Below are 14,394 nucleotides of genomic sequence, written 5' to 3'. Positions count from 1 at the left end.
TTGCATCCAAGTTGGTCCACTCAAAGAATGGCAGTTTGTGGCAGTTGGACAAAGCCATTCTCCTTTATTTGAACCTGATTGGCTGATAGTTACTCCCACCCAATGGCCTCCATTGTTTGTTTGTTTTGTTGTTTTTAAACCTGTTGCCTCTGATTGGCTCAGATTGGTTCTATTCTATTTCTTGTTAGGCTGATGCTGACAGTTCTATACAGGGCAAATTGTCCAACACAGAGAAGTAGTGACACGTTGAGAGAATCGCCTTAGCAGCCTTTCCCACCCTACATTATTTAGGCTGCCATATGTGGCTATTAGTTCATTCTCCCAGCATAGAATTTAATTCTGTTTATTTCTTGCCTGTAACTGTCACCTGTCATCCCTTTCCTGTCTGTAAATGTCATTTGTTTCTCCTTTACTGCCAGTAACTGACACCCTTTCTTGCTATAACTGTCACCAATCATATTCCTGGAAGAATTTGGCTATTGTACATGGATACATTCTATTTAAAATTTATGATATGAATTTCCCTATTTCTAGGATCAATTATCACTCTTGATAAAGGATTGAGGACCTTAGCTCTTCTGTTTTATCTGGCAGGTTCACCTGAGGCCTTTCCAAAGAATCAGTAAAATTTCCCTGGGAAACTTGGGAACTCTGAGTTATGATCCCTTGAAAAGAGGTTTGAGGAAATAGGACCTTCCATGTTCCCATTGTATTGGAACTAAAAGGGCTAGTGCAACCAGGGTGGAATCCTGGCCCAATTAGGTTTCTCCCCAAGGTGAAAATATTTCTTCTCACCCTCCCAGAGCCCAGGAATTTCAGGGTATTTATATATGTACAAGAAATTTTCTTCAAGGCCTTAGAGAAGACATCAAATATCCCAGTAGTGTTCGAAAGATGGCCCCAGTACTCTTGTCGCTAGTAACCAAAAATCACTTGGCACCATGGATCAAATGGCGATCATATCCATGTTACTTAAGCCCAAAGGTCTCCCTCACAATACAGAAAAGAAGGATGCACCAGCATTCTTTAAACCAGCATCAGAATAAATTTCCTTCTTTCAAAGGAAGTATTCATCCATCTAAAAACATTGGCCAGGATGAGTTAGTGACAGAGCCGGTAATTTACAAGACTGAAATATCTTTTGACTGGAGAAAAGTATATCCGGAGTGCTCCTGTTTCTCAAAAAGTACCATAGGATCCTTATGTACAACTGAGAGGGCAGACTGGGCCACAGTGTAGTATCTCATCTGAAAGACAGAACCTCTGTCAATATTTAAGTGTCAGTCTAGATGTAACGAGCAAGTTGCATTGTCTCCCAGATTCTCATGCTGTTTCTGCAGTTGCCAGGGCAGCTGGGCCCATGCCAGCAGATGGTGATGGCAGGGGAGAACATGGAGCTGGGGGACTATTTGGTCTGTGGGTCCTTGCAGAGGAGGGACTCTCAGGAGCCAGAGGCCATGAGTGGGAGCTGAAGCTTGGGCAAGAGGAAGGAGCCTTTGGGCGTGGTGAGAGACAGTTAAAGGGCCACGCATGCATGGAACCAAAGCATGGGCTGGAGGTGAAGGAGCCACAGTGAAAGGCTGAGGGGCCATGAGTGGCAGACTGGACCATGGACAGGCTTGCAGGAGCAGGAGCCAGAAAGGTCAGCTTGTGGCCTATGCTGGGACCCGGACAACAGGTGAGGGGGATTGAGCGGGCATCCAGCTACTAGGGTCCCAGGAGGACGGTCTGGACAGCACAGAATTCCCCTTGAGTCCAACAAGCCCCGAGATGCTGCAAATACTGTTCGTGGTCTGGATGGCAAGATAATCTGGTTTATGTGTTTGAATGGAACTAGCAAAAGGAACACCATGAGTGCACCGGCTCTCAACTTGGTTTCTCTGCTACACTACAAGTCCTAATGGAACCTTGGTGCATTACATGTGCTTTTTCCTGCGTTACATAGATTATGTGCTCAAGTCTCTGGAGTGGGGCTTGAATCCACATTGTCTGACTAAAAGGCAAAACTGTTATCCACCAAACCATAGATGATACTTAAGGACGGATCTGTTATTCTTTTGGAAATACATTGTTGACCAATGCAAATCCCAGAATGTTTACCATCATGCACAGATTATGTATCCATTCATATCATTACTACTTATGAGACTTTGTTGGTATGGACTGAATGCCTTGATCACCGATGTAACACTAACCTCTGCGTTCCAAAAACGTTCCTTGTACAAAGCACCTTCCGAGACAAATGATACCACTTTTTCATTTATTCAAACTGGTAGCAAAAATTCATCTTTCAAAGTTCTTTCTAGGTTTGTGATTTTCACTTCATTTTAAATGATATTACATATGTCATTCTTTTAGGAAAAATAAGCATAGAGAAAGACAACAGCACTCAAACAGACGATTAAATTAGCATTAACAAAGTTATGCATATGACCCTCTTCAATGAACAAATGATTGTTGGCCAAAACGTTGCTTGTTGGAGCACTCGCTGTATCTTCCTTCTTATCCATCCCACAGAACCACAATACAAACGTTATCAACTTGGACCTTTTTTTCACTGATTCAACTGTAGGGGAGAGAGAAATGCAATGAGCCAATATGCCCCTATTGCATTGTGAGCATAAAACCAGAAAATTTGGGCATGGAATTGCACTGGAGATTTATGGGCTTCCATTCTGATTTGCTTGCCAAGAAAATTACTTGCCCTGATTTTGAACTTAAGACATGCCAAAAATAGCATGGTATTTCTGCATGAGATACTCACAATTACATATTTCACAGAGGATTGCTTACCCACTGAGAGACTGGAATTGCTCATGTTATTGACTTCCTCTAAATGAACCTCACCATCTTCAGGTTGGTCTGGGAGAGAGTATAATTGATGACAGAACCATATCAGTTACAAACCGGTTGCATTGATCGCCAAAGTAATTATCGTGCTGGATTGCCTACCTGTTGAGAGGGTAATGTTGTTTGCGTTGCTGATTTCCTCTTGGTGCAGCTTATCTCCTTCAGGTTGTCTCATTGTAGAATCTATTTTGTGTGCAGCTGGTGAGACCAATAGGTTGTTACAGAATTCTACTGGTAATGTGATGATGTTTGTAACCTATTCTGGCCTACCTAACTGCTCCCACTATGTAGAAATCATTAATTGCACAGTGTTAACCACTGGCCAGGCCAGTGAGAGAGCTTGAAGCTGTCATAGACATATTCAAGAGATTTTCCAAAGAACACATGTGGCTTCATTTCCTGCATCTACAAGCTACCAGCTCATGACCCACCAGAACTGTTGGTGTAGCATTTGTCAGAAATAAAAATGGAACTTAGCCTCCCATTAAATGGTGCCACAGGTTTTGTAGTGGTTACAGTTGTGCCAAATCAATGGCCTGTCACATTCATATCAGGGATGAATTATTATTATACGAAACTTCATAAAGAGCACAAGGGGGAGAGAGCAGTGAGACTTCATAAAGAGGTGTGAGAGGGAGAGGGCAGCTAAACTTCATAAAGAGCACGAAAGGGAGAGGAGATGATGATTGGTGAATGACAGGTGAGTAAACACTTTATATAAAGTTAAAGATATGTCAGTGCAGCTCGGCCATGTGGAATGTGTATTCTGCAGGATGTGGGAAGTCATGCAGGCACAAAGTGCCGTCGATGGCTACAGCTGCAGGAAGTGTTACCATCTGCAGAAACTTGAGCCCCCAGTTGCAGAACTTGAGTGGTGGCTGGAATCGCCGTGGTGCATCGCAAGGCTGAGGATTACGTCAATAGCACATTTAGAGAGGTGGTCACACCGCAGCTAAGAAGTACACAGGCAGAGAGGGAATTGGTGACTACCAGAGTATCTAAGAGAAACAGACAGGTAGTGCAGGAATCCCCTGAGGCTATCTTGTTCTCTAACCGCTTTTCCATTTTGGATACTGGTGAGCGAGATGGTTCCTCAGAGGACTGTAGCAAGAGCCAAGTTCATGGCACCACGAATGGCTCAGCTGCACAGGAGGGGAGAGTGGAACTGCTATAGTTGTACAGGATTCCATAGTTAGAGGAGCAGGCAGGCATTGCTGCTGGAGGCATGACTCCAGGATGGTATGTTGCCTCCCTGGTGCCAGGGTCAAAGATGTCACAGAGCAGCTGCAGGATATCCTTTTGGGGGAGGGTGGGCAGCCAGGGGTCGTGGTCCACATTGGAACCAATGACATAGGCAGAAAAAGGGATGAGGTACTGAAAGCATATATTAGGGAGTTGGGAAGGAAATTAAAAAGCAGCACCTCAAGAGCAGTAATCTCAGGATTACTCCCAGTGCCATGTGCTTGTGAACATAAGAATAGGAAGATTGAGCAATTCAATACGTGGCTGGAGAAATGGAGCAAGAGGGAAGGCTTTAGATTTCTGAGGCAGCTGGGACCTGTACAAGAAGGATGGGTTACACCTTAACAGGACTAGGTCTACTGTCATCGTGGGGAGGTTTGTTAGTGCTGTTGGTGAAGATTTAAACTAGATTAACAGGGGGATGGCAACCTGAGGGGAAATTCAGAGAGGAGAGGAGAAAAACTGGCAGTGGGAAGTAGAGAAGTATTAACTGATAAGGAGGATATATCAGAGAATAGTATCAAGGTAAATAGAATACTTGGAGAGCTTGATAAAATTAGAGTAGTCTATAGTAAGTTATTAGATCAGGTCAGAACAAGGGGGAAAGTTAAAAAGCCTAAATCAGGATTAACGTGCATGTGTGTGAATACATCAAATGTGGTTAATAAGATTGGGGAACTAGAGGCGCAGGTTGACAAATGAAACTATGATATTATTGCTAAAGCAGAGACCTAGCGCAAAGAAGGGCAGGACTGGGCGTTAAATATTCCTGGGTACAAGGTATCTAGGAGATTCAGGAAAGGAAGAAAAGTGGGAGGAAGTGGCAGTGTTGATTAAGGATGGTATTACAGTTCTGGAGAGAGAGGGTTTCAGAGGGTCAGGGACGGAATCTCTCTGGCTAGAAGTAAGGAATGAAAATGGTGCAATTGCATTTATCGGTGTAGTACGTACAGATAATTAATTGGCGGAGTCCAACTTTGAGTGAGTTGAAATAAAATGTTAGCAGAAAAGATGGTGGCTGAACAATGGGCTATATTCAAAGAGATGGTATTGCAAGCAATGTCAAGGTGTATTCCCTTGAAGGGGAAAGGTAGGATAAATAAATATAGAACATCCTGGATGACGAGAGAAATAGAGGTGAAGATGAAAAGGAAGAAGTACACATATGACAGATGTCAGGTAGAAAATACAGTGGAGAATCAGGCTGAATATAGAAAGAACAGAGGGGAAGTGAAAAACTAATCAGAAAAGCAAGGAGGGAGCATGAAAAGAGACTAGCAGCTAACATAAAAGTTAATCCCAAGGCTTTCTATAAGCATGTAAATAATAAAAGGGTGGTAAAAGAAAGGGTATGGCCAATTAGGGAGAAAAGAGGATACTTGCATGTGGAGGCAGGAAAAGTAGCGGAGACATAAATGAGTACTTAGCATCTGTCTTTACAAAGGAAGAGGAGGCAATCCAGGCTGAGATGAGAGGGGAGGTAACTGGTACACTCGAGGAATTTACAGTTGAGAAGGAGGAGGTATTGGAAATGCTATCTTTTCTTAAAATTGATAAGGTACTAGGGCTGAATGAGATCCATCTGAGGATGCTAAGGGAGGTGAGAGTGGAAATTTCAGAGGCACTGGTCATAATCTTCCAGTCTTCCTTAGACACAGAGTGGGGTGCCGGAGGACTGGACAATTGCGAATGTTACACCATTGTTCAAAAAGGGGTGCGAGGATAAAGCCGGCAACTACAGACCCGTCAGTTTGACTTAAGTGGTAAGGAAACTACTGGAAACTACAGGACAAAATCAATAGTCACTTTGACAAGTGCGGGATATTCCTTAAGGGAAAACCATGTTTAACTTGCTGGAGCTTTTTCACTAGGTCACATAGAAGGTTGATAAGGCAATGCTGTTGATGTGATGTATATGGATTTTCAAAAGGCATTTGATACAGTGCCATACAATAGACTTGTGCGCAAAATTCTAGCTCATGGAATAAAAGGGAAAGTAGGCACTTGGATAAGAAATTGGCTGAGTGACAGGAAATGGAGAGTAGTGATAAATGATCGTTTGTCAGATTAGAGGAAGGTTTGTAGTGGAGTTCCTCAGGGGTCAGTGTTGGGACCTTTGGTCTTCGTGATATATATTAATAACCTAGACTGTGGTGTGCAGGGCATGATTTCAAGATTTGCAGATGGTATGAAGATTGGAAGCATTGTGATCTGTGATGCAGATAGTCTTGAACTTTAAAAGGACATAGGCATGTTGGTGGATTGGGCAGACAAATGGCAGATGAAGTTCAAAGGAGAAAAGGGTGAGGTGATTCATTTTGGCAGGAAGAATGTGGAGAGACAGTATAAACTAAAGGGAGAAACTCCAAAGGAGGTGCAGGAACAGAGGGACCTCAATGTGTACATACAGAAGTTATTGAAGTTGCCGGGGCATGTTGAGAAATCAGTTAATAAAGCATATGGTATCCTGGGTTTTATTAATAGGGGCATTGAGTACAAGAATAAGAAGGTCATGTTAAACTTGTATAAGACACTAGTTCGGCCACATCTGGAGTACTGTGTCCAGTTCTTGCTGCCATACTTGAAGGATGTGAAGGCATTGGAGAGAGTAGAAAGGAGATTCACAAGAATGATTCTAGGGATAAACAACTGTAGCTATGAGGATAGATTGGTGAGGTTGGGTCTGTTTTTCTTTGAGAAAAGAAGGCTGAGAGGAGACTTGTTAGAGGTATTCAAGATCCTGAGGGGTATGGACAGGGTAATTAGTGAAAAACTGTTCCCATTCAAGAAAACATCAAGAACTAGAGGGCACAGGTTCAAAATAACGGGCAAAAAGAGTAGAAATGATGTAAGGAAAAATGTTTTCACGCAGAGAATAGTTAGAATCTGGAATAAACTTCCTGAAAGGGTGGTGGAAGCAGGTTAGATCGAGGTATTCAAAAGGGAATTGGATTGCTATCTGAAAAGAAAGCAGGGTACTGGCAGGGTTATGGGGATAAGGCAGGGGGGTGGAATTAGGTAGAATGCTTTTTCAGGGAGCCAGTGCAGACTCAATGGGCCAAATGGCCTCCTTTTGCACTGTAAGGATTCTGTGATTCTGTTAATATATTGTGGGCAGAATCTTCCACTCCTGCCAGCAGTGGCAATCTTGGCAGGTGGGGGCACTTAAATTAGCGAAAGGCAAAAAATCTGTTTCCCGACGGCGGGATAAACTTGGAATTTTGTTCTCCCAATTTTCAAGGCAGTTTAAAGGCGGGACAAGCTTTCTGATGAACAATGTCAGGAACCCCATTTGCATACATTAGCATCTCATGAATGCTCATTAAAAGGCCACCTCACTGGAATTAAGCACCCCCTCCAAATTAAGTTCCCTGAAAGTGAGAATTTAGAACGTTCGGTTTTATGACTGTATATATGCAACGTGCTCCTGGCGAGCTTTGCCGCTTCCACAATTTTGAGTTCAGTGGATGCTGCTTTGGCCTTCTTGGGGTCCTCACATAACTTCACTCGAGTGCCGTTAGGAAACGTTGAACCAAGACTGGACACGGGAGGCAGACTAAGCGGGGAAGAGTGGGGAGAGAATGTATGGGGTAGAGTAGCGGGGGACAACATCCAGGGAAGGAGGCAAAGAGTTTAGAGTCTCTTAGAGGGTGGGGTTGGGGTCCTAGGGGGTGAACTCAGGCTACTGGTGATAGGAGAGGACAGTCACAGTCAGAGTGGGGATTGGGACGCAGTAGAGTGGCAGGTTCAGGGTGAGAGTTTGGTAGGTTGAAGGTCTCATGGGATGAGGAGTCACAGAGCAGGACCAGACAGGTGGCTCTGATAACAGGAGGGAGCAGGCTCAGGGTGGGCATGGGAGCAGTGCCAGCTCTGAGGGAGGGAAGGCATCTGGAGGTGGATTGTGATAGGGTCCAGGGTAATGGGGGGAGGTTCAAGGGTGATAGAGAAGAGAGGAATGGTGATACTGGGTAGGTCAAGGATGATGGGGGGAAGTTGGTGGATGACAGGGGGAGGGTAGAAGGCAGTGGACCAAATCTGGAAGGTGATGTGCACCATTTTTCCAAACTGATATTGAGCATGCAGTTAGTCAGTAAATTAAATCACTTGAAGTGGGAGGAGGGTCTTTTCGGCTGCTGGAGATCAAGTTCAGCACGTGTGGCTGACTAAAGGGACACCCTCATAATTATGAAGCAACTGAATGTCAACCATGCTCCATTGTGTTCGCCTCTCCATGGTGAAACCCACACAAAATCAGGTTTGTACCCGACTCATGAGTCTTATAACATTGAGATCCCAGCAAGATCTGGAGCTGCTGTTCATTCTGTGCTATTTGCCATCTTCTGCTGTCAGAGGCAGGGATGATGAGAGAGAGGGAGGGGAATGCCTCCAAGGGGCATGGCTGGTGGGCAGCAGCAAACTGTGACTCCAAACCTCTATCCTCCCAGGTGATTGGTCATGACTGACAAGGGCTCATGTGGTTAGCCTTTCTATGCTACCAGTGGTCTCTCTATAGGGTCTCAAGGATAGCAGAGGCAAGCTGGATATTGGCAGAGGGTGGCTTCTTGCATATGGCTCTCATCACCCTGGCCAATGAGCAAGGTCTCCATGTGCAGTCCTGTATGAACAGGAGGAACACCCATCTCTGGTCCCCCAGGATATCCTTTGTCTTGAAGGGGTGGGGTGGGGATGCCATGTCTAGATGGAGGCCTGGTGAAGGGCTTAACACTGGCCTGCTGTCTTTGAAATGGATGGAAACCTGTAAACGACATACTCACTAAATTTATCACTTCAATTTGTTCACAGATCCATTGAGGCGTTGATGATGCAGGCTGCAGGCAACCCTGCAGTGGTAATGGCTCTCATCCAGATGAGGAGATGGAGAGCCTATCATAGGTTGGCACAGGGCCAGGAGGAGCAAGGGCTCGAGCAGCAAGAGGCAGCGGGGCCTCAAGAAGGTCAAGATGCTGGCAAACAGGGTCACTACATTGGCAAGCATTGGTCTGGCCATGAGTGTATCACTGGCAGCGTTCTTATCTAGAAATGAGCAATAGGCAATGCCAGAGGCACCTTTGGATGTCCCAGGATGTGGTTGCTCACATTTGCCAACTTCTCCAGTATGAACTGCAGCCGCAGGGACTCTGGAGTAATGCAGAGCTCCTGGCCTTCATTGAGTGAATGGCTGCCTGGGTGCCATTTAAATATGGCACCAGGACTTTCAACCTCATGAGGTAATGGAGGGGCAGGCAACATCCTGCCCGTCCCACCACGAGATTCGCTATGCTCCTCGCAGATGCATACTTAATGAGCTGAACAGCAGAAGATCGCATGGGTCAGCCGTCCCACCACCCAATGGGAATCATGGCGACTTTCCCGCCTGCCATCTGACTCAGACTCCAGAAGGGAAGATTGTGCCTTGTGTGCCAGTGCAATGATCATGGAGGACGCCTACCCATTGTAAGGTGACTGCTCATGTTAATAGTTCCTTACCATATAGCTTACCTTCTTCAGCCTGTCCTACTACAGAATTGTTTCTTTCAAAACGGGTGAACCAGGTCATGCGGCTAATCTAAGATTGAAGAAGAAAGATTATAACACAATGTACCAGGATGCTGATTTTGCTGCAGTTAAGCAGTGTTGGCTCGTAATGCCAAACAAGTTCTGAAAGAACCCTGTTCATTTGACTCTACAAGCAGGCTTTATCCAGGTGAAATTTATGAGCAACTAACACATGCACTTTGGGTGGGTAATTCCCAGCTACATTTTCTTCCTATTTCCAGCTGTGTGAATTGTTCATCCTGATTTATCACCTGGCAGCCACGGTCCCTGGTTTCAGAGCCAAAAAGGATGTTTTGTAGTAGAATTGCTAGACGCTTATTTTTAGATATGGGGCAGGATTTTTCACTCGGTGTTCGGGCACGTGCCTGACATGCCCGAGCATTAAATAGCGCACAATGACGTCAGGCAAGCACCCCAACGTCATCGCGCACTTGTGAGATATTTCGGTCGGCGGGCGTGCATGAGAGTCAGCAGCTTGCCCGCCGACAATTAAGAGGCCCCTTAAAGCCATTAATGTATCAATAAGTGTGATTTTTCACTGCCCATCCAATGTGACTGTTGGTGGGCGGGCAAATCGACCAGGCGGCCTTTGGACTTTTGAGGAAACCTCGTCCATGGGCAGGATGAGGTTTCCAATATTAATTTTTTTTTTAAATAAAAATGTTTTGACAGATTTTTTATAATCTATATGTTCATGTGAGAGAGTCTATGTGTGGACATTTTTCTTGCATTTCCAAATCTTTATTTCATGGTTTAAAATTCTTCAGCTCCCTGAGGCAGCTCTCTGTCTTCAGGGAGCTTTCATTGTGCGCTCCCCCACACCCAGACAGACTTCAGCACTCGCCCTTCTCCTGCCCCCCCTCCCCGGCAGCGCTGAGCCTCTCAGCACACGTTTCATGCTGGCTGGCTGTTAATTGACCAGCCAGTGTGAAATCACGGTCAGGGGCCCATTGCGGGCGCAGGTCATTTCCCGGCTGCTCCTGGGCTGCCTGACGACCTCTAAATTCTGCCCATGATGAATCTGGACTGATCTGTGAAGACATTTCTAAAATTGAACAAAATCTAAGGGGGGCAATTTGAAGCCTATCTGCCAGCAGAAACTGGGGGGAATGGGCAATTAAAATTGCCTAAAGTATTCTCTGAACTGAGGCTGACAGGATCCCATTGTTTCGTATTTTAACCTTCTACACTAGGCAGATGGCAAGGACACCCAGCCACACATTTAAGTTTACACATCAGGTCCAGGTGATGTAATTGAGACACATCTGCAATTTTAACTGAAACTTCAGCCGGGAATCTGTCACAACATTCTGCCAAGTAAAAGCCAATCAGGATCAGACAGGCTGTTCAGGCCCCCCAAGTAAAAGGCCTCTCCTGTACACTGAGTGTGATCTACATCCCACCACCACTGTCCCGAGTCCCCAACACCAGAGACACAGAAACCAGCCTGTTGTCAATGGGTAGTCACCATGCCTCCCAATTTTCCACCACTTTTCATGGATTCTCTGTCCAGAATTGCTGGAAAGTCGGTCAGTGGGATTTTAAATGAAGGCCAGGAGCTAAAATAGCCTGGGCTTCATTTCTGGAGTGGTGGGTGCATCTCCAACTCCCCTCACCACTCACCCAGCTAGAAACTGTTGGAGTTAAAATCAGAAGCAATGCTTCTCGTGACATAGAGACATTAGTTATTGGTTCGGATTTTGTGTAGGCAATGATGGCCAAGCTTTCAGCGTGTGCAGCCATTGCATGGAGGAGCAGCCCAGCAACTTACAAGCGCACTGTAGCACATAAATTCAGAAGTTGCACTGGGCCAATCTCTGCTGCTCTGGAGGTTTTGCAGTATCAGTCACTGACCTGCAGATTAAAACGAGAGATATGGCAGTAGGGAGAATTTGGGCTGATTGCCCACTAACAACAAATTATTCTGATTATAAAGTTTTGGTATTTTGAGGGGTTTCTCTCATTTTGTGAATGCTTAATGACATAGGCGCCAGAAAGACACTTTCAAAACAGCTGTGGGACACAAATAGGTTCTTCAACCTCTCCTCAAATTTAATTTAGCAGATTTTTTAAATGTTGAAATTGATTTAACAAGATGCATCTGACTTCTTTAATGTTTTAATGTAATTCATTTTTTGCATGATTTAAAAGATATTTTAAATGTTTCAATATATATCACTTAAAAAAATTCTGACTTTTAAAAATATGTATTAATTTATGATTTTGTAAAATGATTCTGATAAAATTAATCCGACTTAATCTTTTGTCCTTTTGACTTTTTAAACATGACAGAAACAGCGTCAGCTGGATTTTGACTGATTCTGCACAATGTGAGATGTGCTTCACGTCCGCACTACAGAATACTGCAGGGCCAAGCTGAGGCCCATGCCATGAGAGAGTGCTCCCTCCTTGGAGCTGAAATCCTCACTCCCAAGTCCAAGGTGAGCAGCAAATACCATTGAATCGCCACTACTGCAAAATCAGGACCATTAAGTTTTCAAAGAATGCGCACAATAACTCAAGCTATAGATTTTTGCCTCTCCCACAACTGTTTGGTTTTGGCAGCAACAACATATGATGCACACCCTTCAGCTTCTTTAACTGGATCTGAGAACAGCCAAATATTTTACATTGATAAACCCAAACTAAAAGGGTCTAATACAGGGGTCAGCATGTGGCTCATTAAGGATTCTTCTACAGTTCTCAACCTTGATCAACCAGACTCATTTTATCTCCTATCAATTTTTAGAAAATACTTACCTAAATGTGTTTGTCATTTAAAAGGAATATCAGATATTAAAAAATCAGCTTGAATATTTTAATAGACAATAAAGGAAGCTAACTATGGCCCTGGCTTTGAAGCTGCTAAGCCACAAAAATATAATTTATTACAGGAAACAGAAGTTTCTGGCATTCATCATAGTACTGTGAGGAATATTAAGAAGGTCAACAGATCTTTTTTTAAACCGATGACTCTTCTCTGCAGGTATGTGAATGAGCATCAGTAAAAAGGTGTCGCATAGAAATGCATAAATATGTCTCTGCCTTGCTTTTCATTGTTATTGACATTTGAATAGCAAGATTGTAGCTCTGAAGATACTGCATTTTTGACAATTTAAAAAAAAATCTCTGCTTGTTATTAAGGTTTCTGACCTCTGGTCTAGCACTAATGGCAACACACAGCCAATATGGAAAGGAATATGAGAAACAATGAGGTGAATCAAGTAATGAGAGCTTCTGGCTGCTTATCATTGTAATTTTCAACCCCACTGCCAAGCTGACCTTTCTGTCCTTGGCCTCCTGCACAGTTCGAATGAAACGCAACAGAAGATAGAGAAACAGCATCTCATCTTTTGGTTCAGCACTTTACAACCTTCCAGGCACAATACTGAGTTCAATAATGTCAGATAATAACCATTCCTACCATTTTGTCGGACAAAGGTGCTGTTCCCATTTATGACTCCTCTGGAGACCACTTCTATTCCTTTACTTGTCTCATTCTCTTACCCTGCACTGTCATATGTTTTTTCATTTAACCACTCCTGCTTCCCACTGTATCACTAACCTTCCCTTTTGTTCTTTTCTCTCCCTCCTCCTTTCCCTGTCTCTGTACTTGCTTAAAATCAGGTCTGTCTCTAGCTTTTGCTAGTTCTGCCAAAAGGTCCTTGATATGAAATGCGAACTCTGTCTCTGTCAGCACAAATATTATCTGATCTGTTGAGCATTTCCAGCATTTTCTGGGGTTTGTTTTCAATTCCCAGCATCTGCAATATTGTGCTTTTGCAATGTGTAGCTGATGAGAAAATACAATTTTAAAATGAGGAAGCAGCTAAGAAACCATAGGACTGAGGTTGACATCCATCTACTAGTTATTGATGTTCTCACTTTTACTTAGCAAAATGTTCTATTCCAGAAAGCTAGTTGAAGGATAGAACAGGAGCCAATCTTTACACACGTTTATATTTATATACAGAGCTATACATTGCAAGTATATAATTCTTAACCCAACAGCCACATATTTAGTCTGTGTGTATTTAGAGGGCTCAAGTGAATCCCCATTTAATGCCCACCACCTGCAAACAATTAAACAAAATGAATGTACAAATAGCACAAAGGTTCTACCCAGCTCTTTCACTGCTCAACACCACTCATTTGAGTTTTAGAAGCAAATACGAACACACAAAATTGACAGGCAGGAAAAGACCAGCTAATCTATCAAGCCTGCCCCACACACAATGATGACTAAAGCATCATGACTAGACATTTCCATCCTCCTTCCAGATACATTATTCTTCACGAAAAGAGGAGTCGCCTCACATTCAACTACACTTGCATAGTTCAAATAAATGTTCCCTGATCCTGTCAAACTGCAATAATCTATCAATGGGCACATAATCCAGTCCTTTGTTTAATAGACTTCCAGCAGTGGTCTCTAAGTCTAATGTTCTAAAGTAAGTAGACCAAAGTCTCAATAGCTGGGATCAAATATTTCACTTGAAGGGACTGAATCACTCACCCTTTTTGGATCTGGAGGTTTTGTACTGAGACTGATGATCACCACAACGATCAATGTAAAGACAGAAAGGATGATGGAAAAGTGCAGGTAATGAACGTACTTGGTCACCAGAGGCCGGTCATCAGGTTGGCCACACAGGGGCTCTGGATAAATAAAGTCCAAAGCCATTCGAATGCAGCCTACCAGGATTCCTGTGAATAGGCCCCAGAATGCACCCTGTACACACAAGC

General features: G+C 43.8%; 1 protein-coding gene across 1 annotated transcript in view; it reads right to left on the bottom strand.

Annotated features, from left to right (window-relative positions):
• Positions 1–2,354: 2,354 nt before the first annotated feature.
• slc5a11 (solute carrier family 5 member 11) overlaps positions 2,355–14,394 on the bottom strand; it is a 53,987-nt gene continuing 41,947 nt past the window's right edge. The window contains exons 12-15 of the mRNA XM_041206237.1: positions 14,165–14,380; positions 9,592–9,658; positions 2,953–3,048; positions 2,355–2,566 (exon numbers count right to left, since the gene is read on the bottom strand). Of these exons, the coding sequence (XP_041062171.1) occupies positions 2,355–2,566; positions 2,953–3,048; positions 9,592–9,658; positions 14,165–14,380 (591 nt within the window). The remainder of the gene's footprint in view (positions 2,567–2,952; positions 3,049–9,591; positions 9,659–14,164; positions 14,381–14,394) is intronic.

This window comes from Carcharodon carcharias, chromosome 15, assembly GCF_017639515.1.
Source record: "Carcharodon carcharias isolate sCarCar2 chromosome 15, sCarCar2.pri, whole genome shotgun sequence".
Taxonomy (NCBI): Eukaryota; Metazoa; Chordata; class Chondrichthyes; order Lamniformes; family Lamnidae; genus Carcharodon; species Carcharodon carcharias.
This window is presented reverse-complemented; position numbering and strand designations above follow the sequence as displayed.